The following is a 24,754-nucleotide window of genomic DNA, read 5'->3' on the forward strand; positions in this document are numbered from 1 at the left end:
TTGAGCTCAGTTACCCTCCACTCTTGTAAACAAGCAACAGTTGTTTGGACGGACAGAGGGTGGAGCTAGATGTGTGTGAACAATGACTCACTGGACACAAATGTGTTCATAGATAAGCCCTGCAACAGATCATGTTGGCCTCACTTTATTTTAATCTAACTGGTGAGAATATTAGCCCCGCGTTTAACTTGGCTTGTTATTTCAGGTCCATTTCAAATATATTTAACGTATTTTGGCTTGTAAATGTGTTTGTCTGTATATAAAAAACAAATTAAATCGACATTTTCAAAGCAACACATTTCAGCTGTGTTTAGCGCATTATGTTATCGGAATACTTGAAGGGGTCGGGGCCGTTTTCAGCGCATGCGCAATGTGGCGCCACACTGCCCGCGCCGGTGGTGAATGCAACTGGGAGAAATTCAACTGCGTGATCTGGACCAGGCAGGCGGAGGCGGCGGTACCTGCACTTTAAAGGGATTACACTGCACATTTTTCACCCACCCGGACAAAGAGTGACTGGAGAACAGGTAAGAAGCCCCTGCAGTGTCTCCCGTTCGCTTCAGAGTTCATAATTTCGAATAAATTCGCGAATGAGGCCCGTTTTGTGGATGCATCAACAGCGTAGATGGTGTGCTGCCGCCGCATGTCGGCTTTTGGAGTTCAAAACAAACGTGACGAACTAGGGAATAAAATGTGAAATTCGTGCACTTCGTTGTTGTGTTTTTGTCATTACCGGTGCGACTCTGGTTCACTGTGGGCCTTTTCACTTGGAGCTTTCTTAAATGTCTCCGTGGTGTGCCAGTTAGGGAAGTTTAATGCTCTACATTTCCACGCCGCCGCTCGTTCTCAGCAGGAAAAGTACAGAAAGTAGGCCTAGCGCGAGGCCCCGCGTAGCGCTGTGACTGACAGCTGCACGGCCAATCAGAAGCGAGATACCACCCATCGCGGACTCTTTCAACCAATCATATTTTCCCAAAGTGCTGACGTCAATGATGTTTTATTTCACGCTACGCCCACTGGTTATAAAACAGCGGACAATAAAGTGTCGGTAGTAACGTTGGTAGAGGCGGTCAACAAAAGGGAACCTGATGGGAGACGAGGCAGCGTGCGCTCGTTGCATGAGCTGACCTGAACGCATGTTTAGAAAATTAAATTGGTGTATGCATCCGATTATAACGGTGAAAAAGAACAACCAACGAATAAATATACCATCGCAAAATATGTTTCTTTCAACGTCGCCCATAAACTAATAGTCACAATCCGTTTCCGGATTCAAAATTCTGGCATCACCAACTCCTGGTTTGCGCCCTGCCTGCCTGTGATGCTGTCGTCTGTCTGGCTCATCGCGCAGGCCGTAAAAACACCCACTGTGATTAAAAAATCCTGCATTTTACTGAGCAGAATAATGTTCCATCTTAAATATCCTGCTAGGTATCTGTCTGCAACACGCTAATAATCAGAAGGCTCTCTTCCATTGTCTCCTATTGTGTCTATACGTGGGATCGGCTGATCAGAAAACACGTGGGCCGGGTAGTGTGAAGATATCCGGTTTGTAGGCTGCATTGAAAGCCAGTCACTCCAGGCTGCCTCCGCAATGGTGAACCGAGCCAGCTATATCCTGGACAAAAAGTAAGACGTTTTGATATATAATGTTAATGGGTTAGCTTTTGATAAATGTCGCCGATATCTCGTTTCATCTGTCCTCGACACGTTCATCTGTGTGCCAGACAAAAGAAGCGCTGCTATCGGGAGAGAACGGAAATTTTCCGTGAAAGACATGAAGATTATCCACCTCCTCCAGGCCTTTTAGTGCAGCTCAGGAGCTGGACACCAGCCCCTGAGCTGCACTAAAAATCGGTCGACTATTAGCTTGCTTCGTGATTGCATAAGTTCTTTCCTACTGTAACGTTACTCGTGGGTGCTTAGGAGAGGAAGTGAAAGCTGTGGACACGATTTCGTGTGGACAGTCATTCTTGTCTATTCTCTCATCGTGCCATTTTGATAACGAAATATTAAATAATTAAATATTTACCATTTTGATATAGATCCTTATGGGAACTCATGTTAGGTTATTTTCTCAACTGATGATCATTGAGCATCTGGTATAAGTTACACATTTCACCACCATTTGAGGGGCCTGGCTCACCATGATATGTATGAATGTTCCCTTGCTTTACACTGTGTTGTACTACCATACAGCATGTGTAATATGTAGCTTGTGTATCTTTTCCCAGCTTTGGACTGCATTATTGTTCTGCTGGCATACAGTGGGAGTGGCCTACTAGCCTTTTAACACCAAAATTGCTGCACAGGTACAAAGCTGTGATTTACCATAGTCTTCTGGTAAAATAAGTATTATTGTCTGAGAGAGACGAGGCTGACTGCAAGATTGTAAACACCTTGATGGTCAACTAAACTGTAGTCATTGCTAGACACAATGTGTGTTTCTCAGTAGTGTACCTAAGGTCAAATGGGCGCAGTTTTGATTGGTATCTTTATGGGTTAATGTGTGTGTGTGTGTGTGTGTGTGTGTGTGTGTGTGTGTGTGTGTACAGGAAGGGAGCCTTGATGTGGGCAGTATGAGTAAGACGCCCCCCACCAGAAGAGGGATATCATTTGAGGTGGGAGCTCAGCTTGAGGCCAGAGACAGCCTCAAAAACTGGTGAGTCATGGCCTCACTCATTCCTCTCCATCTCTGTAACTGTTCACTGGCTTCACTCTCTCTGATATATTCTTGTTTTCTACATTGTGGGCCTGGGCTAGCTGTTTTCTATGTCTCTCCAACATTAAAAGATTAATAAAAGAGCTAAGAAAGCCTTCCAAACATCTTAGTGCTCCTTTGCTGGTAAACAACAGCTGTTATGGATGTGTGCTCTCAAGCAGCCATTGATCTGCATGGAAAATGAAGAGCATTGATTGATTGATCTTTGAATGTTTAACAGTATTATAAATGACATTGATGGTTACAATATACTTAAGATGCATATCAAGTTGTGCTTGTTACACAAAAATGTCAGGAGCCTTTTGGAATAGACTAGTCAACCTTTTAACATAGTGTCTGCAGCCCACTTGTTACTCTAAAATATCAGTTACTAATTGGATGACATTACATTACTGCACCTTCATGATTTATTGTGTTTTTCTACATCTTCTACATCAACTTTTTCAACATTGATTTATTCCCTCTGACTTGCCATCCTCATTATGTTGTGTGTTGGGATAAAGAACAAGGAACTTAAAACCCCTCCATCTCCATAACACAATATTGGATTTTTTTTGTCTTGTAGGTATGCTGCCAACATAGAGAAGATTGACTACGAAGGTGAAAAAGTGCTTATCCATTACCGGCAGTGGAGCCACCGTTACGACGAGTGGTTTGACTGGACAAGTCCATACCTGAGACCTGTGGAGAGGGTACAGCTGAGGCGACAGGGCTTGCAGGACGACGCTCCTGTACCTGTAAGTTACGTACGTTGTTTATACTCACTTCGACCTGTGTCACACAGAGCAACTGGAAGTTCGTCCCCATTTCGAGGTTATCTTGTGTTCCTATAACCTTTGTTCTGCAGAGACAGGTTCCTTATCTGTCTTTCTGGCTAAAACATGATACTATGTTGAATTTGCATATGTTAAACAAGTATCAGTTATATTTAATTATGAGTAAAAATGTGAATTTTAATTAAAGAGGAAACCAATTTTGACAGCGTGTCTACAATGTGTCAGTCCTAGATTAAATGTCTCTGTCCTTCCTCCAGGGCTTTCATGTGAATGACAAGGTCCTTGCCAGCTGGTCTGACTGCCGTTTCTACCCCGCTAAGGTCATTTCCGTCAATAAAAATGGTTGGTATCAATAATCTCAGGTCATTGTCTTAAAATATTTAAAAGTATGGCTCCATTATATTTTGAGTTACGCTTGATTGGGCAGTGTTATGGTAGATGTAAAAGGTTTTCCTCTGATTGTTATACATTGTTTTTAATTTCAGTACAAGATTATGCAAGATGAAGTAAAGTCTAAAATGTCAAACTGTCACTTTTGTTTTCACCAAGGAAACTGGTATTGCATGGCATTCAATAATAGCAAAATGGCTTTCTTTGTCACTAGCGAGAGAGAGAGCTGTCTGATGCACAATCACAAAACTGCAAATGGGATGATTTCAGTAAAAACAACAGCTGACGCATATATATAGTATATGATATGGTTTTCATCAGCTTTCCTTTATCCCCCTCAGCATCCTACACTGTGAAGTTCTATGATGGTGTTATACAGACAGTGAAGGGAATACACGTGAAGCCTTTTATTAAAGAGGTATATGTAATTTATTGATCATAAATATCCACAATCAGTCCCACTGTGTCTATATGGTTTGTTTTCATTTGAGTATTGATCATAATTTTCTTTTCTCGTTTCCTTCAACTTCCTCTTTGTCCGGATGATACAGAGAGGTGGTGTTGGTGGAGGGAAGTCTCGGTCCACTGAAAGGAACATGGTTAGAAGGTGCCCAAACCGCAGAGACAGGAGGCCTCAGGAGAACGGAGGTCCCAAGAACAAGCGAGCCAGACGCAGCACCTCCGACCAGGAGGAGGACAGCAACAGTGAGGACGAAGAGCGTGAAGAAACGATGGTTAACGAGAAAAACAAGAAAATAAATGGTGAGGTAGAGGCTGCAGCCACTGTCAAACAGGAAGAGGAAATATCAGAGCAAGCAGACCAGAACAAGCACAGGGATGCGGAAAAGGGGGCTGGACTCACAAATGGGGTGAAAGTAGAAGAAGACGGCGAGCAGAATGAGGAAAGATGCCACGTAAATGGAGACGTGAAGAAGGAAGAGGAGGAACTAGAGCAGAGTGAAACAAAGCCATATACAGAGTCACCTAAGCCATACACTGAGTTGCCTGCTCAAACGTCAGCACAAACGGAGCAGGTGTCGGTCACTATGACAACCACAGAATCCAATGGAGATGTGGAGCAGAAGCCAAACGTCCAATCAGAAAGCCCTCAGCCTGCAGCAGATGTGCCACCTCCCCAGCCTGTAAAACGTAAGTTAATTAATTGTGCAGAAATGTCATGGGATCTGTAGGATTGTGAAAATGAGAAACTATAGTATAATAAGTAGATATCACAGGATCTGGGTATATTTTCCAGACACATGTTAATAAATGTATGTATTTTGTGTTTGATAGCGGTAAGGAAGCAGGGCTTCCACAACCCCAACAGATTCAGCAGAGAACCATGTAAGTACTCAAAACTAATTAAATAAATGAATGTACAAATCACTTGCATTATTTGATGTGTTTCCTTTTAGATGCATCACTTATATTCATCTTTGTTTTAGTGTACAGGGTTATCAAAAACCAACCTCCCCCTGTCCTGTCCATCAACCTCGACCACAACCCATTTAAGTGCAGCGCTCCTGGCTGTACAAAGTCATTCCGTAAGGCCAAGCTGCTGCACTACCATATGAAATATTATCACGGCGAGGAGCAGCCTCTGGAGGGGGAGCGCAGCCCCACCAGGAGTGTCCAGACCAGAGCCTCTGAGAAACAGGTTACTAGCACGGGTTTGGACGGCCCAAAGAGAAGGCGCACTATCTCTGCCTCTATGCGTGAGTTTCTCTCTAGTTTCACTTCTCTTCCAGTTAATGGGACAGAAAGGCTGGATCAGCTAACATTTCTTCAATGTTTGAACCAAATGTATGTAGTGCAACAACAACAGCAGAAATGCTGAATCATGAAGCACTTCAATTACTAATCACTCACTTATAAGACAAGGCTGCTTTGTAAACTTGGCACATCTAGCCTGGCCTGAAAATATTTGCCCTTTGATTTCTCCCAGACTCTGTTGGAGCTGCCGCAGCTCCCCGTGGGGAGGTGAAGACTGCAGGTAGGCGCACATCCGCACCACCTTTAGTCAACACCCAGGGCCATCAGCAGAGGGCACTGCTGAGGGAGAAGAGCAAGGAGAACCAGCTGGACAGAAATGGATGCCAGCAGCAGGACAAGGACCTGGACAAAAGTTGCTTTGACATTGGTTAGTATCATGTAGTAACATGAAGTTGTTTATTAAGTCGGGAAATACACTGCATTGTTTTACAAAGAGCCCTACCTGTTCATTATAAAGTTTTCCTCTGTACAGTTTAGCTTATCGAATAGCTAGCTGTGCACAGACAAGGCTTAACCCATACTACCACTTGATGTTCCCCAGGGTCAGTTAAAGACAAACTGAAAGAGAAACCAAAGCAGAAGGACTTCCTCCGGATTAAACTAAAGAAGAAGAAAAAGAAAAAGAAGGCCAAGTCTGGTAAGAAGGGGGTCCCTGTCATGGGGCCTCCTCACATATTGGCTGCTCTGCATGCGCACTCACAGTGACATTGTGGAATTGGCTCTCCTGCACAGCATAAAGCACTCCATTCACTCCTCTTGGTGTGGTGGCTGAGCCTTTGTGTGTGGGAGAAGTGTCACATCTGTCGCTGGCCTCTGCCACTCCATTATGCCGATAATCAAAAGCTCCAATTATTATTTTTTTTTACATCATAGCTTGTATTTGCTCTCGTGTCCGGCAGCTCTTGCATTACGGATGTTGAAAAGCCAGATTTTATTGTGGCACTAAGATTGACGTATCCAACACCAATCCAACACTGTTCTCTCCATTTGTAGTTGGCATTCACATGTATATGCAGTATGTTTGGCATGAACACAGATGTAAAAGTTACCTTCCACATTGATTATTTCACACAATTTAAAGGCCTGAAACGGATATGGATTTTATCAAACTGATCGTCCCTGACTGTTCCTGAATCTATCATTTGTTTGTTGTGCCACAGTCTGTCACCTCCTGATGAGCGCCTTTTAAAAAAATTTCGAAGTTGACATTTTGTTCTACATCTGCTTCCCCCCTTCCCTGTATTAACAGACTACACAGGTAGTGAGGAGAATATTGACATCTCAGTATTGGGTCTTCAGTCCAAATTGAATTTGCCACTCAAATACCCCCTCTCACACAATCACAAGCCTGAGGCCTACCCCAGCAGGCCCGGATACAGCTACTCAGAGCAGATACATGTGGATGGTGGGTATCTCTGTGTGTGTGTGTGTGTGTGTGTGTGTGTGTGTGTGTGTGTGTGTGTGTGAGTGTGAGACTCTACATGGCTTCCTCTCCCCTCCATTTTTTTTCTTCCTCTGGATTCAGTCCATCATGCTGTTGTTTTAGTTTTTATCTGCATTTCACCTCGTAACCGTTTCCAAATGTTGCTCGAAACAACACATCATGACCTGCAGAATTACACAGCTTGGTTGCTTGAATCCTGAGCTGTTCTTTGCTGCTGCGGCTTGCTTCATTGTCTAATCTACATACATTCATTATAACCACATGTGTAGCATTAGGGAAGTTTAATACAGCTACATTTTAGAAGTAAATTCCTGACATGTTGTGTCACTTGAATGAAAAACCAAAACTTGTTTGTCCCTGTTATCGTAGATGATGATAGCATCAGTGACTGGTCCACTGACAGTTGCGGGTGGAGTGACGATGAATTTGGGGGAGATTTGGACTTCACCACTCCTCCCCTGAGTGTGGACTCCGGTGCCGTGGACACAAGTGACCAGGAAATAGTGAGATGTATCTGTGAGGTGGAGGAAGAGAATGACTTCATGATTCAGGTGAGCTGGCTGGTTTTTGTCACCCCTTATACCTTGTCTATTTTGAAGTAACTGTAAGCATCGTTTTTAATGTGAGCATACTTGTTCTTCATCTAGTGTGAAGATTGTTTGTGCTGGCAACATGGCACCTGCATGGGCCTGCTGGAAGACAATGTTCCAGACAGATATACCTGCTACATCTGCAGAGACCCACCAGGTGAGGGAAAACACCACCACCTTCATATAAGCGCTCTTGTTTAGTTTTATTTTAGTAGAGAAAACGTCACACTTCCCCTTTCATTTGACAAATTATAGTCTGCCATCTAGTGGACAATAAGAAAGCTGACATTGTGTACAATTAACAGTGGACAGTGATGATTGTTCTAGAATAGTACATTTTGTAGTTTGTTCCTTGTAATTACACTGTTTTTATATCGTGATTCTGAAGTTATATTCCCATATTTTACTCCAAAATAAAATAAAAAAAAACCTTAAAAAAAAGGAAAAGGGGAAAAAAAAACTTTTCAGATTTTGTTACAGCTCATCAAAAAAGTATTTTTCCTGAGAACAGTGTTAACCCCAGGAAACGGTAATCAAGGTCCTGGTGTAGCAAGTACAGACCAGGAAAAGGTGTTGTTAATTTCATACAGGCACTTACAAGTAGGGCTTTGACTCAGAACTTCGTTATTCGAATATTTACAAAAACAAAGATATTCGAACGAATATTAGGCAACACTTAATATTCGAAAAAGTGTTTGCTTGTAAACGTTGTTTTCAATTCAGATTCCGAGGCTTTTTCACGCCTGATGAAGTTGTGAATTGCGAGCTCATTAGCAAGGTTATTATTGGTCATCTGGGCTCCTGTAGGTGATGTTAGCGTCCTGGTTAGCGCCTATTTTGTATACCAGAACAATGGCCGCGCCAACGCCTACAACAGCTACGCCTGAGGAGTTCGAAATCTTCACTCCAGACCATCTGAAAAGCAACGTGTGGCACTACTTTGGGTTCCCAAAGGAACAGGGAAAAATCACAACTAAGGACAAAGTGATATGCAAAATATGTAGCAAACTCACATACCACGCGACGACCAGCAACTTGACAGCCCACCTGTCAACACTACATCCCGGCAAGCTGGGAGAGGAGGAGGGGTCTGACTTTTAATAAAAATTTAAAAAACAGTGTTTTTCCTCTGAAAACATCATTGCCTGCCTATTAACATTGACTGATACACTGCCCTCTGGTGGACAGAACATACACAACTTAAGTTTGATACCAATATAGGTCTTACTGAAGGCATTTAAAGGTCAAAATATTATGAATAAATATCCGAATATCAATATTAATAAACAAACGAACTTCGAATATGATTTTTGGCCAAAAGTCAAAGCCCTACTTACAAGTAAATCGTTGTACAGTAGCTGCTTTTAGCTTTAAAAAAAAAAAGAAGGGACTTTTGAGATACAGAGCTGAGTGGAGTGGAAGGAGTAAACTGGTATGCATAATTGGAACAAGATACACACTCATAGCCTGTAATGCCGAGCACAAACCACAAGATTGTTGTCCATGATTTTATTCTTATTGACAGTTTTTGAAGATCGCTGACAAAAGGCCCAGACCAGAGGCGTATCTTCAAATCAGCAATCTATTGCCATGTGTTAACGTTTCAAAAGTGCAATCCGAGAGCCTGCAGATGCCCCAAAGATATCAAACGGGAAAAATATGTATGGGTTGGGCAGCGATGCGAGGAGCTACAGCCAATGAGAGCAGACATTCCCTTATCATGCATCTTATTGTCTGGAGGGGGTGCAGCGATGTAGTTATTATCAGAATACAGAGGCATTCAGATTCACAAAAGCCTTTCAGTATTGTAGCCTTGTCCTTGCTGAACCACAATACGAGCAGGCAACTAATATGTTGTCATTGTCAAAATATTTACCTCCATCCCTCACACCCTTATTCTCTTCTTTTCCTTCCTTGTTCTTTCACTGCAAATCAGTGCACAAAACAACATGGACCGCTCGTTTCTTGTTTTAAGCTCCTGTGTGTGTTCAACAAAACATAATTTGGAGACCAGTCAGACTCCTCAGTCTGGGATTCCCCCTGCTGAAAGATCTTGTAATGTGTTACCTGTCGTTGAAGGACAGACTCTCTATCACAGAACAACGGCTTTACTCATTGCATTTGATTACATTTCATCACAATTTGTTGATCACTCCCAGGTCAGAGGCAGAGTCTGCGCTACTGGTATGATCGTGAGTGGTTGAGCAACGGTCACATGTATGGCCTCTCCTTCCTGGAGGAGAACTACTCCCACCAAAATGCCAAGAAGATCACCACCACCCACCAGCTGCTGGGAGATGTGCACCACCTGGTAGAGGTCCTCAATGGACTGCAGCTCAAGATGAGCGTCCTTCAGTGAGTCAAAAGCAATTACATGAAGAGCGTTGAGGGTGTTTCCTGATAGCTCCTGGGGTCAAATTTAAATGTGGATCATGACATAAATTATTGTTGTCCAGGGTAATACCAATCAAACCAACAGAGATGTGTTTTCATTTTATTTCTCCTATCTTCAGGAGCAATACTCACCCTGACCTGCAGCTGTGGCGGCAGCCCTGGAAGCATTTGGAGCGGCCCCGGGCCTGCTCTGACTCGTGTCGTGGCAGTGATGCAGCGCCGTCCCCTGTGACTCCTGATGAGGACATGAGCCGAGGGGAGATTTTAATGTCCAACGCCCTGGAGAAGCTGAGCCGGGCTGCCACAGCTGCCGCCTCCTCTTCGTCCTGCTCTTCCTCCCCCTTCCCATCTTTCCAGGACTCATACATTACCAGTGAACATTGCTATCAGAAACCACGGGCATATTACCCGGCGGTGGAGCAGAGGCTGGTGGTGGAGACCCGACAGGGCTCCGAGCTGGAGGACAGTATGAGGAGCACTGAGGAACTGTTGGAGCGGGAGCAGCGCTACGGAAGCCTGCTGGAGACAGACAAGCCCAAAGCAACTGGCACCAGTTACAAGGTTGGGCGTTATTCCACACCAGACACTGCAGCCCGATATTTATTCATCTTAACCTCCCTACTACTGCTAGTTGCACAGGCTACACATTTATAGGCAGTTTTTTTATGCTAATGTTCCCTTTGGACTTGTCAGCGACTCTCTAAATGTCTATGTGCAGTGTTGATTATAGAGTGGACCACAGAAGGTTTTAAATCACAGATAATTTGTGAAGGCAGCATTACATCAGAGTTATTTAAGGTGTTCACAGATTTAGCTCAGCTTTTTTAGTTTGGTTTGAATACCAATCATGATGCAACTATCTATTTTGGTTGTTTATTTCTTGTGTGCACGAATAATGTGGATCGATTTGGCTGAAAGCTTTTGTAGAATCTGTTTGTAATGAAAATCAAGTCTGACGTTTTCACTTGGATATCTCTAGGCTTCATTTGGTGGCTCTTGGTCCCAGGCTGAGACGAAGGAAGAGGAGGGAAGAGATTCTGCGGATGCTACAGATGACAACAGCATGCAGCATCAACAGAGGCAGATCAACCTGCTGGATCACATCGATGCAGTTCAGGATGAGGTCTCACACAGGATGGACTTCATAGAGAGGGAGCTGGATGGTAAGACCTGTGGTAGCTCAAGCCTAGTTATCAACTCAGTGTTTTCTGCAGGATGGGAAACTTTTAAAATTCTGTTCCAAATGATCAGAAGATCAGATTTAAAATGGTGAAGATGACACCTGCTTATATCAGTGGTTCACCAGCCAATAAATAGAGTTTATATAAGCAGCCAGCTCTTTCATAATAGTAACAATATAGTAATTTTTATATCCAACAAGGTCAGTTCGGAAATGTTTGAATTAGTAGAGATCACACAGCATAAACTAATAGGTACTGCTAATAATTTGAATGTAGAGACGTGCCATTTAAGGTATCAGACATGTTACCAATAAAGTCTGTTAATACCAACAGTTTAAAGTATTTTTACCAGTTTCTTTGCTCAGACATATGAAGGATATAAAAATAATGAAACAAATTAAAATAATATAAACCATAATAAAATTAACACAAATAAAAAAGCCATGGTTACAACTGTCCATTATCAGAGAAGGGAGTATACAAGTCCATTATCTTAGCATTAATACAGCAATTACTCACTGTGTCATAGATTATCCATTTCGTTCATCTGCTCTCGATCTTAGCTCAAAAGTCTTTTCCAGCATGTAGATCTCTGTAACAATTTCTAACCACTGCCCAATAGTAGGGAGTTCAGTTGTTTTTACTTGTGATCATTAATATCTTGGTTAGATATCCATCACTATCAGTGAAGTCACTTATACTTCCAAGGTACATAACTTTAATTCCTTGGGTATTACATATCCCAGAATGTCCGTGTTTATTATATGCACATTGTCCCAAAATGATTGTATCTCATGAAGAGCCATACTACGGAAGCCCTAAACGGCCATGCATTCATATATTTTATTTCCTCCGTTTTCCCGAGATAACGGGCTAATTTTCTCGAGATCTCGTGGTAACGAAACTTTGTTTACCCGAGATAACACACCTTCGGACACACCGTAAGAGCTTGTGCCCCCCTTTATCAGCCAGGTGCACAGTAAATCATTTCATCACGTTCAGCAAAAATCATGCAGGCACACTTCAAACACTTCAAACACGATTCACAGGAACACAGATGTTCTCGGTTCACAGCGAGACGCTTTCAAAATAAAAGTCCCGCATTTAGTGTCTAACATAATTAATGAAATAATAACCTGGCGTCAAAGAATATCAGTTAACCAAATGAGAACAAGATGTTCTTATTAACAATTTATCACATTAAAGGTCATTTACAGTCGTTACACTGACTGAGTGACTCATTCACACACACACACACACCTTATTATATTGTTATCTTGGGAAAACAAAGTTTCGTTATCTCGAGATCTGGACAAAAATGATCCCGTTATTTCGGGAAAACAAATGAAATTAACTCGTAATCACGAGAAAACAAAGTTTCGTTATCTCGAGGTCTTGAGAAAATTATCTCGTTATCACGGGAAAACGGAGGAAATAAAATGTATGAATGCATGGCCGTTTAGGGCTACTTAGATTTAAATGGAATTCTTAAATTAGCCATGGTGGCAAAGTGGAAAGATATTATTTCTACACTAGTCCTCTGAACTTAAAAGGCTTAACAAGCTTTGGTATTCCTGGTTAAAATACAAAGAACCTCTATGTGTAATGTAAGTGCCACTTGAATGCAAACACATTTTGTTTTGAAGATGCAAGAAATTATGAAACAGACCAGAGATTGTCTGGTGGCTTGTGCAGGAGAACAGGACAGAGTGTCTGTGGGGTAAAAGAAACCCATTTCTTGTAACCATGTGCTCACCTCTGGTTCTTCTTCTGCACTTTGTTCTCAGTGCTTGAGAGCTGGCTGGACTACACTGGGGAACTGGAACCCCCTGAACCCCTGGCCCGTCTGCCTCAGCTCAAACACCGCATGAAACGCCTGCTGACACAGCTGGGCAAGGTGCAGCAGATTGCCCTGTACAGTTCCACATGAGGGCGCCAGAGAACAGCAGTGGCCACAGTCCACACAGCATGCAGATAAAGTGCAGCGGAGGAAGCTCACTGGTCTCTGGCTGCGAAGATAACGATATTAATGCAAGTGCAAGACTCGGATTGTATAGCACGTTCATCTGCTGCTGTTTTTCCTCCTGAAAAGGTTCTGTGCGGTGGAATCCGATGCAATGGCCAGCCAGTGTCATATATGAGTATTTATATGAACATTTATGGAAAGTCAGCATCTTAAATCAGGATTTAACACAAAAAGTAACCTCGTAAATGCAGGAGAAAATCCTTAGGACCAGATTACACTTCTATGGTTCCCATGCAACTCTAAACCTTATGAATGCCTTTTGTCTGAGCTACTGCTTAAGGTCACCCTGTCTCTCAGTACACAGTGCTTTACATGCAGAAGCTTTATATTTCATATTTCAAATTGTAATTGAGTTCCTGAACGTACATGGCCTCTTTGCAATAGTTTTTTTGAACATGATTTCAAATGGGTCACTGTTTTTTGCATTTTACCCAAAGCTCAGTTTTGGTCACGTGTCCTGCCATACTACATTAAAACTCTCACTGTACAAGCCGTTTCTACAAATAATTTGTTCTGTTCTTGACCCACTCAAGGGTTTTGTTTTAAACTACACTGTGAAGTTATTTTTGTCTGGAATCAAAAGCAACTTATTTTCAAGTGTGATTTCTTTTTTTGTCTTCAACTGTAATGCTTCTTTCCTGACAGCTTTATCAGTTATTCTTTGTGTTTGTCAGTTGCCCGCTCCCTTAGTTCAATTTCCTCTTTGCATTGTTGTTGCTGTAGCACTTGACTTATGATTCACTGAAAACTGTAACGTGGACTTGTCTTTTCTTAAACTAGCATCTTGTGTGCTTTGTCAGTGACAGATGCTACTTAGACCTGTAATTTTTTTTTCCCCCATTCTGTTTAATCCATTTATTTACAGTATTTTGGTTTGTAAATATGTTACTCAGAAATGTGCTCTTCTGTATTGAAAAAAATCTCCAAAATCTTATATTGTATGCTACTGTACTGTAAGTGTCTGGCTTAGAAGCAGGGAAATGTCAAAAACAATACAAACAGATTTGCTGGTACATAAATAAACTCTCATTGTTATTACTCACCATGGACACATTGTTGACTGTTCATCCTATTTACTCAGCTGGCAACAACACTAAGCAGTGAAGTCAAAGGTTGCATCGGTCACAGTTCATGCCCCACACATCATTCAGTTTGATGTAACATGTTTTCTTTCGCAGCTGATTTTTGCTCTTACACAATCAGATTGAAGTCGGGGCAGCAGGAGTTTGCAGGTTGAAGGCATGAGATTGTGACTCATAGAGGAAAGTTTTCAAAATGGTGGGGTTCCTGCTGGGGTGCCATTGAGCAAGGCACCTGACCTCAAACCATCCAGTGGAGCTTCCTATAATCTGAAAACTGCTGGTTGCACTGGGCAGCTGTATGTAGGAGGGGCTTTTCTGTGAGAAAATACACCCCAAAAAGGGGGTTGCGTGCATACTTTGTTTTTATTTCATAGCCGATTTGTGCGGTTACATAATCAGATTGAAAATAGAAACTTGATGGGAATTCTAATCGGTTAATCTCCAAAATTTGAGCCAACATCACGTGGTGACAGAGCAGAGCGACTGATAGCATGTCGCCCACGAAGAACTTGTACAGTGTTAGGCCAGCATGTTCAACTCTTGATTTGCACTTCACTATTACCAAAGATGGACTATGTAAGAGAAGGTAGGAATACCCTTGATTAAGTAAATACATAAATAAATGCAATTATCTCCCTCAGATCAACAGTGGGCGTAAACTTAAGTGCAGTTGAAATAAGTACGTCAGTTTAAACCTTTGCGTTTCCTCTTGCCTCTGAAACAGAGTTTCGTCTTCATTATTTGGGAGCAGAGTGAGACCTCCTGCTCCTCCTCCTGTCTGTGCTGTGCACCGCCTCCTCCCATTGGCTCCTCCGCGGTGTCTGCGACGCAGCGTGTAGTTCCGCCCAGAGTCACATCGAAATACTAGTTGAGGCAGAGGAAGCGGCAGGAGAGAGCAGCGTGTACTGTATACTTAAATATACATACCAGCGTTGATATTTAACAATATAACTGGAGAGGAATTGACTGGATCCAACCGGATACACATTTTACCGACGAGGTAAGTCTAACCATCCGTGTTCCCGCGGTAGAATTCCCCCCATTCACCATTTACAGATGTGCCCGATGCCACAGGAGATTATCTCAGCTCGCTGTATTTCCCAACCTGTTCACGTTGCTGTCTGTATATCGCGTCGTTTGTTGGAGGAATGGTGGCAGCCTTTAGAAAAACAACTAAACCATTGTTACTCTGACTGAAAGAGGCGTTTAAACGCCGGGAGGACCTGACGTTAGTACTTCTTCATTGAGCGCGAGCGAAGCGGCTCAGTTGGAAAAACTGCAGCTCAATTGAAATGAGTTCATCGCTGCTCCTCTCAACAGTAATGCGACATAAGGGTTGTTTTCACACCGTATCTTCATTTTGTCAGCGCAGCACGGATTGTTAGTAGTTTGTTTTCTGTTACATGGTGTTCCCACTAAATAGTAACCCAGCTTTTTAGCTATTTATGATAAAAAACCAAGGCCTGTCACGATGCGTAACATCGTAAATCGCCGAGCTAAAACAACTAAAAAAAAAAATAAGGTTAGCTACCAACAGCTTCTAGCTTCATGAATTAGACACAGTGATTCAATACAAACTTCAAACCTAAAATCCCTGGAGCAATGGGAATTCGCCTTTTTGATAGTAGTAACACCAGGCATAGCTTTTAAACTCACTGTTGAGCATAATAATAATAATAATAATTCCAGTTGTACTGTGATTATATGTTCACGAGAGAATATTAACAGGATTTAGAGTTGGGATTTCGCTTTATCCAGAGTTTGAACAGGAATCCTAGCATGAAAGCCCCAAAGCTGTGTGTGTGTGTGTGTGTGTGTGTGTGTGTGTTGAATGTGTGTCTTGTCACTGTAGATAATACTCTTTGTTCTGCACATTTTTTCCAAACACTGCCTAGAGTCCAGACTCGGCAGATCCATCATAATCAATCAGATCAATCACAAAGATGCAGCTGCAGGTGCTACGCCAGTGTTCAGACACCACGTGATGGATGACAATGTCACCGGTGGCCATGCGAAGGTCACACAGGTGGAAAGTGTAACAGAGTGGGCATCAGGTGTTTTCCCCTTACCTAAAATCACCCCCGTCATCTTTGGATATATTTTCAAAGGACACTGTGTTCTGTGGTCCCCCAGTTACATATCAGGAACACATGGGATATTGTAGTAATTGTTGATAAAGGAGATTAAAAAATCCCATGTAGTAGAAGGTCACCATAACCTTTGTTTTGAGTACAGCAGATACACTGTCCGTATATTAAAGCCTTCATTCTGGTGTCTCATTTCAGTTTTAGTGTGTTGTAGTTTTATTGCCTTGGGGGTTCAATTCAGGTGTTGTATCTCCCACAATGCCCTCAACGGTGTCACATGGCCAGTGAGGGTTGAATGGAGCTTACACAACAAGCAACAACCGGCCATTTGTTGTCACTCACAACACTCTTGACAAAGACTTGTGTGAAGACTGGGAAGGCTAATAGATAACAAGCTATTGACAGTACATTTCTGTAAACTAGCCTCTTGTTTTAAAAGCAGGAGAAAGAGCCGACAGTTTATTGTTGGGTTTATTGCCATATTGTTGCAATCAGTCCACTCCTGGTTGATTATTACAGTGAAAGCCTAACTAATGGGAGTGCTGAGAGTTGTTTATTAAGCCACGCGTTGTACTTGAGGTCTTGAAATCCTCCAGGAAGTGTGTCCATCTGGTCTCTGTGTGCTGTTATTATTGGCCCCCACGGAAGTTTTGAATCATCTTAAAATGGGTTTACGCGCTTTATTAAAACACTTTGTTTTCAAGCTGCCAGTTCTTCTGTTAATCTGCCTGACTGTGGAGGGATTCCACCTTCCACACGTGCTTAGAGAAATTAGAAAACAAACAGAAAACACGTTGTTTATGTTTCTGTTTTGTGTGCAAAGGGGCAGAAAAATGTGTCTTTGCTTGCATGTGAAAAACAAGTTGCAAAAAGAAACTTTGCAAAACGGGACTCATTAAAACATACACATAGAAACACAGACAAGAGCTTCATTAAATTCAAACAAATAGAGCCGCAATGATTCATTGGCTAGTTATCAATGGTAAAGTTAATCTATTTCGAAAGTCAAGATTCTTTGTTTCCAGCTCCTTAAATGTGAATATTTTCTGCTTACTTGACTACTCCATGACAGTAAACTAAAAATGTTTTGATCATGAACAAAACAAGACACTTTGAGGACATCGTCTCGGGCTTTGGGAAACGGTGACATTCTCACATTATATAGAACAAACAACGAATCGAGGCATAAGCAATTGCGACCTTTCAAACCAACTTATCCGAGTGCTCTGAATGAAAACAAGGCAGAAGAATACAACACCACTGTACGTAATGTGGCAGTATACTGTAACTGAATGATATATGGTGTTTTCAATATGGCAGAATGAGGGAACTACACTATTAAGGTTCCTTTCAGCGTGGATTACAACTTGCACATCAGTTATTATAGGGATTACAGAGTATATAAAAAGTGAGAAATGCTCTTGTGTAGAAGAGGATTTCTTGCAGGGATGAATGTCAGGGAATAACACTCACTGGAGACATGGAGACAGTAATTAAGCCACTGTGCTGACAGCCAGTCTGCCTTGTGTTCACTCTCACCTCAGCATTACTGTGTCTCTCGGTTTGCCAGCGCTGCAGGGCAAAACAAGGCCGTCATCAGACATGGGCATTTATTGGGACTTCTGCTCCTAACTGGAATAATGATAATGCCTCAGTTGTCAACAGCACACCCTTTTCATGTTATGCTATTGCCTTTCAGTCATCTGGTACCAAGACAGTGTTTTTGAAAAATTCATAGCTACTAGGATGGTGTTCAAACCATATATTTGTCTGACCCTCCTGGGGCTCGGCTGCTGCTGCTGCTGCTGCTGCTGTGTATTTGTAACTGAGCTGCATCTGTAATCTAAGCTTTGAAAGGGCCTCGAGTTACAGCACAGCAGCTTCAAGCTTTCAGACTGAAAAACAGCTGATGCATAGACACCTCTGTTCCAGGTTAACGTCTTGAATTTCTCTCGACCCCGGCCGAATAGCTTATTCAAACAGCTATCCTATTTATCCCCGCTGCATCGGCCTCTCTGCAGGGACGGAGTGACTGTAAATATACTTATTTCAAACAAAACGAATGACAAAATGCCAGAGACAGTCGCTAGCAGGTTTGTGTGAGGTTGCGGCAGTGTCCACACACTCATCTGCTGGATCGCACCCCCGCTGGAGGAAGGGCTCCATTTTCTTTATCACCATCAGCAGCATCAGCAGGTGGTGATGAGGAGGAGAGGCAGTCAGAGTACAGGTGGTAAGCTTGTTGATTCAAAGTGTTGGAACCTTGCCAAGCTGGACGTCCGGATGCTCAGGACTGTCCTTCAGTGCTGCCGTGCTATTAGGATCACGTATTTTAAGAGCTTCTCCTCACACACCAGCACACATACTCCATATCTACTGCACAAATCGCATCACATCAAACAAAAGTGTCTTCTTTTAGTTTCTCTGAGAGTTGTCAGATGATTTCCTAGTCCGTATTCCTTTAAAGTAGGAGAAGCAATTCCCACTCAGAGGAATCTCTTTGTATTCATGAGTATATGTGTAGGAGCGTGATGGGAGGCAATGAAAGAATATGTTCCACTTCTCCCCCGAGGAAACTCCCAGTTTGTCATAAGCTGGCTTGCACAGACTGTGCACTAGGCTGTCTTAAACTCAAGACATGTTAGCAGCACGAAGCTTTATTTACAGTGTCTCATGATAGGCCATGCACAGCATGAATCATTTCATACTTGGCTGGCTTACTGGTCAAGGGAACACCTCGGAAAGTTAAATGCTTTAGTGAGCAAATGGCAGATTCAGTGCCCTGGTGGTTTGAAGATCCTCCCCTCAGGCTGTGTTGAGTTCAGACTGAGATGATACTCGGAGTCCCAGTCATCTAATGCCGGAATTTCATGTGGAGAGACTGGGTCACGGCCCAATCATGGTGGGTCATGGTGCATATAAATATACTGTTGATGCACTCGAGGAAAATGGGTAATTGTCTGTGGCTTTATGTGACTCATTTGACGCCGTTTAGCTGCATTGAAAGTTCAGGACAGTCCCTCAGAGCCTCCTGAGAGCCGAGCAGGAGCCTCACCGACTGGTGAAGCATTCCACGTTGCGTTTGTCGTCGTGACATGAAGAGAATGACTTTATGTAAATGATGGTGAAAAAGGTCATTCGATTTCAGCAGCGCCACCAGCTGAGCTGAGGATGACTCGGGGAAGGGGGGCCCCCGTGGTTGCCAAGGACACCGCCGACCTCCTCGGCGAGCGCTCGCAGGGGAAGGCGCCAGAGGAGCCACCTCTGTGTTTCTGTGGGAGATTGAGTTGTCAGTAATCAGTCACTGTGACAGCCAAGCTGACCACATGGATAACTCTATTAGCAGAGGCTGTGTTCCTGTGAGGCAACAGGCCTCTTAGCGCCGTTTCACACAGAGACACAGGCTGAGACGTGTTCTGATTCAAAGACCTCCGTGTATTCGCAGGCAGAGGTCTCTAATGTTTCTGGGCACAAGGGTTCTCAAGTTCTGTGGTGCTGTGTTAATGTTTTATGGAGATAGTTTCTGATGTTTCCACCCAGCTTGTTCAACTAATTCTTGTTCTGTGTGTCCCAGATAATGTGTGTGTATGTGTGATCTAGTGGTCAGGCTACACAGATGGTCACGCTGCTGCCTCCACAGCTGCCCTTCGGCCAGCCTGACCGCTGTCTACACATCCTGCTGAGCCTCCAGCAGGACTCCGGTGCTCTGGAAACTCTGCCTGCACACATCAGCCAGCTGGGACCCACAACACATGCACAAACACACAACACCCCTCTCCCACTTTGTCTTTCTCTGGGCTGTCTGCTCAAGTGAGCATGGCAGAGGAAACCCCCATAGACTGAGTGGCAGCTAGCCTTGCGTGGCAGAGTAGCGGCAGGTACTCTGTTAGCAGCACTGAGTGCAGGACCGACAGCTCTGGCCATTCACTCTTATTTATTGCCGGATAGCAAGAGGAGCTCAGCCAGGAGAGACTCATTCAGGCGGGCTCACACCTCGCTCTGACCTATCACAGCAGATTTATCAACACTCATTTGCTTCTGTGTGCCCCCTTAGGAGTGCTGATATTTTTATCCGTTTACCTCATCCTCCCTTCTTACTCTCCTTTGTGTTGGACCTGTCAATGCTAGTGTGTATTGATTTATTGATGATGTGTGTCATGTAGCTACAGCAATCTGTATTGCCATTCCTTTATTAGTCAATTTATCATCGTTTGAAAGCATCAGCTGTGGCAGTGCCTAGCAGGGAATTATGTGGAGTCAAAGGAAAGATGAAAATCATCATTCATGCGTGTTTGTGTGTGAGAGTTTAGCAAGCACAGAATGAATATTTTGTATGTTCCCGTTGTTCACACCACTTAGAACCTGTAATGTAGACCTAGTAGTAGCGGTGGGCGATCTGATGATTTTCAATTGATCTTGAAGGCGAAGGCGATACTTTTCAGGTGAATAGTAGAGATCGCAGTGTTTGAATGTCCTCTTACATCTCTTTGCAAAGGTCACATAACCTCATGGACAAGCAGATCAATGCTACATAGATTAACTAGTAAAGTGATGCAGCCACCTACATGTTTAGGCTACATAAGTTATAGCTACAAATAAGCAGATGAAGAGCTTGATAAGCATCTTTGATGCAGTATTGTGAATGGTGAAAATTCAGAAATTCATTAAGAAACATTACAATTGATTGGGATTGGGATTAAATAGATTGTAAAAAGATATTGGGCTAGATCACCCACCTCTACCCAGTACTGTATGGTCGTACAGGTGGATGATTTGACCAAAAAACTATGTGTATTTGTTTTTGGTAATTTCTTATATCTGTTATTGCAGTGTGTGTCATTCTGTTAAATGAGCTGTCATCTGTCAGTGTGCTGTCAAATATTTGTGCTCTCTTGGCTTTGTATATGTGTACGTGACACACCCTGAGAGATCTACCGCTGCGCAAAGGATTGTGGGTCAGAATAGCCAGCAAAGAATCTTGGTTTGTACAGTGGAAATTGCAACCGGATGTAGTAGGGCATCCTGGTATTTTTGGTATACTGCATTTCACACACTACATTTTGGGACATACCAAGTCTTTTTTTGGCGTACCAAATAGTACAATAGTATTGGTGTTGAAATGCAGGGATGGACTTTTTCAAGCAGAAAAAGCACTGGTGTGACCAATAACGTTAACAGTGCCTCCATTATCTTAAGGGTCCCAGTAAGGAAAGTCATTGAATGAGCATGAACAATACCAGTGCCCTGGATCCAGCCATCATTAATGTTTTGGAATTAATTCCACCTGTGCTTTTCCCTCTTTTGAAAAGCCAAATGTCTGCTGTGAAAAGGGTCTACTATTAATTAAACTTTTGAGGGTTTACATTATCTCATCCGAACAGAAGAATATTACACTAATTTGGCACTTTTGTCTGAAGCGATTCACAGTAAGTGCAACGAACCCTCATAAAACTAGAGGTAGGAGCCATCGACCGTGCGCGGTCTATAAATGCCAACAATGGTCTGAGAGGAGGTCTAATCAGATATGAATAAGTGAAAACACCTGTGTTGTAGCCATCCACATTTTAATTACATGGCATTCAGTCAATTGTTGATTGAAATATTGCAATATATGTAAATGTAGGGCATTAAGAGATTGTGTATTTCATTATTACACATTTTGCTGTGTTGTCCAGTCTTAGTTTGTAGTTCACTTCAAGAGTAGGAGGGGGGGGTGGCAAGAGGACACAATCACGTCTAAGAGTCAAAACACACTGACTCGTAAGACTCACTTAAAACTGATATGCAGCTCAGTGCGGGGAAACACTTCTTTATTAATACATGGTGACCAAAATAGATGCCTCTCTGACTCTGTGTGGGTATATAGTACAATGTACTGAACAGTGGGAAACATGTGAGGAATGACTCACATCCCAGCTGCCATCACACACATATATGCACAGAAGACCCAACATACTATGCACATACAAAATTCATTACAGCTACGTACAGTTCCTCAACTGACACGGGCCTAATGGAGTTTCCAGTTTGCTGGTCTGAGACATCACCTCACCAGTGGAATATATTGCTGTTGGTCTCCGGGTCTGTATTAGTGCAGTAAATTTAGCGTGCTGCTGGAAGTTATGACAAATAATTTTACGAACCATAGCGCTTTATTTAGGATGCCAGTTGGCTGTCTTCTGAGACTCTCCCTTTGTGGCTGTGTGTGTTTTCATGTGACAGATGAGGCATGCTGATCATGCCAATAGCTATATGGTTATAAATCAATACAACCAAACGCTGCTCTTTAATCTCAGAAGACCATTAGCAGATAAAGTGGCCCCACAAGGAATAATGTAATCCGTTAAAAGCCCTCAGAGAGTAATGAGAGGGGTCTTGCAAGGATGAGAGATGAGTATGAGGGACTGTACTGTGGGTGTACGTATACTGTGCCTTAAGTTATCTGAGACTGCGTGTGTCTTGAGGTTATGTGCCTGTTTTACGTGGATGGCTGTGAGCGCAACAGAGGCTGTCCCCAATCCACCATGAGTATAGAGGTCAGTGTGGGTGTTTGTGTAGAGGGGGGCCCCCTTTTTTGGCAGGCAGATCAGTGCAGTGGCTGCTGCGTGCCAATCAGTGTTGTTGCTGAGGAACCAGGCTTGTACTCCTAGACACACACACAGAAAAATTCAAATGATGGACGGCCAGTTTAGGATTTCCTCTATAAATAGATGCAACTATGCGCTTCATTAGACACGTGTTTTGAAGAGACAAAGATGCACGCACTATGAATGAATATCACGACCCAGAAGACAAGGTCATGAGTCCCCTGACACACATACAAATGCTATTGGGTGTGTGTGTGTGTGTGTCTCATAGCTTCAGAGCAGCAGTCGCGGTATTGCCCCTGTGTGTGTAATATCCCATGTCCCATCCGAGTACAACCTCTACAGCGTTTTTATCACTTGCATTTTGAGTTATGGCTGGCTTCAGGCTCAGGATATTAAATGTGGAAGTGACTAGTGAGTCTGCTTTCAGATTCAGAGGGGATGAGTCAATTATAGTAATGCTGTATTTAGCATTTATTAGACCATTTTAATCCAGGAAGGATCAAACAGGAAGGTCTGTATTTGAGGAGCAAGATTTGTTTCTCTCACTGTCTTAAAATAGCTTCTGTGACATGTATCTTACATTTCCTTTTGTCTTTGAAACCAATGAGACATTATTTGTGCTTTGTCATCTATTCAGTGTAAATGTGCATGTAAATGCGTGGGTATTAGGGGTGTGCTAAAATATCGATACTACAATATATCACGATATTTCGTCTTGAGGTACATTATCGATACACTGGTGCCAAATATCGATATTTAAAAATGTAAAAAAAAAAAAGTTCCTTTTTTTTTCTGGCCCACCACCCCTTTTCGGAGGACAGCTTTATCTTTATTCAAACATAGGCATACAACCAAATTAAATTTTAAAAAATGGTTTAAGTAGATCTGAAACCCACACATATAGATATTTAATGATAGTTGTAGTCAGTATATGTGTTAAGAAGAGTCACTGTGCAATATACTCTTTGTTTACTTGGCTGTCATTCATGTGAAATTGATTAACAATGTTTTGTAATTCCTGTGAAATGGATTCAGTGCAGTCAATAAATTCTGAATTTCTTCAGTGACACAGATATCGTGGATATCATCGTGGATGAAATTCCTTGCAATATATCGATTATCGCAGAATCGCTGTATCTTGATATTATCGTTATCGTGGGCAAAATGTCGTGATAGTATCGTATCGCGAGGTACCTGGTGATACCCAGCCCTAGTGGGTATATATCAATAATGTGAGCTCACACCTGTGCAGGATCGTTTCTCAAAACTACCTGATCCAGTATTTTCAGTTTAGTTTCCAAACCAGCGGTGGGTGTTGTTCCACATTTTGAAGTGGGTATTGGATAAGAATAGACCATTTTGATAGACTCATGAGACATCTAGACATCACAGAGATGTCTCATCGTAGTTTTTGTTATATCGTCAAAAGTTGTAAAAAAAAAAAAAGAGATCTGTCGGCTCGTATCAAGAGAATCATATAAGCTGCGAGGAGGCCTCAGGAGAGCAAGCTGTCATTTAATTAAGAAGACGTGGAGCATGGGGAGCTGAGCGTGTGCTCGTCTCCATGCTCGTTCATCTGTGTGCTTTGCTGACAGTATCAGCAGGAGATATTCTGTGCTATAGGTCAGTTTTTCTGTGATTGGGAACAAAAAAGCAAACTCCAGATCAGGTTCCCTGCCTTGCCTCCACAATAAAACAC

General features: G+C 42.7%; 2 protein-coding genes across 13 annotated transcripts in view; both read left to right on the plus strand.

The window, feature by feature from the left end:
- The first annotated feature begins 369 nt into the window (after positions 1 to 369).
- On the plus strand, positions 370 to 14,343 carry phf20a (PHD finger protein 20, a). Of its 10 annotated transcripts, XM_030420047.1 has the most exons (19): positions 371 to 527; positions 1,464 to 1,629; positions 2,235 to 2,312; positions 2,556 to 2,662; positions 3,288 to 3,468; positions 3,756 to 3,840; positions 4,230 to 4,306; positions 4,440 to 5,037; positions 5,182 to 5,232; positions 5,334 to 5,603; positions 5,834 to 6,028; positions 6,203 to 6,298; positions 6,911 to 7,066; positions 7,475 to 7,656; positions 7,753 to 7,852; positions 9,855 to 10,050; positions 10,209 to 10,650; positions 11,069 to 11,252; positions 13,058 to 14,343. In XM_030420047.1, the coding sequence occupies exons 4-19, from the start codon at positions 2,580 to 2,582 to the stop codon at positions 13,198 to 13,200; spliced, it is 3,039 nt and encodes a 1,012-aa protein (XP_030275907.1). In that variant the 5' UTR covers positions 371 to 527; positions 1,464 to 1,629; positions 2,235 to 2,312; positions 2,556 to 2,579; the 3' UTR covers positions 13,201 to 14,343. The 10 variants fall into 10 exon arrangements, with proteins under 10 accessions (XP_030275910.1, XP_030275907.1, XP_030275903.1 ...); XM_030420043.1 differs by lacking the exon at positions 2,235 to 2,312; XM_030420048.1 differs by lacking the exon at positions 2,235 to 2,312 and having other exon boundaries at positions 3,288 to 3,459.
- An 864-nt stretch (positions 14,344 to 15,207) lies between these two features.
- The window catches only part of ndrg3a (ndrg family member 3a), a 36,218-nt gene continuing 26,671 nt past the window's right edge, over positions 15,208 to 24,754 (plus strand). For all 3 annotated transcript variants that reach the window (XM_030420538.1, XM_030420541.1, XM_030420542.1), the window contains exon 1: positions 15,208 to 15,378. The gene's annotated coding sequence lies outside the window, so the exon portion shown is untranslated. The remainder of the gene's footprint in view (positions 15,379 to 24,754) is intronic.

The sequence above is a fragment of the Sparus aurata genome, chromosome 6 (genome assembly GCF_900880675.1).
Source record: "Sparus aurata chromosome 6, fSpaAur1.1, whole genome shotgun sequence".
NCBI lineage: Eukaryota > Metazoa > Chordata > Actinopteri > Spariformes > Sparidae > Sparus > Sparus aurata.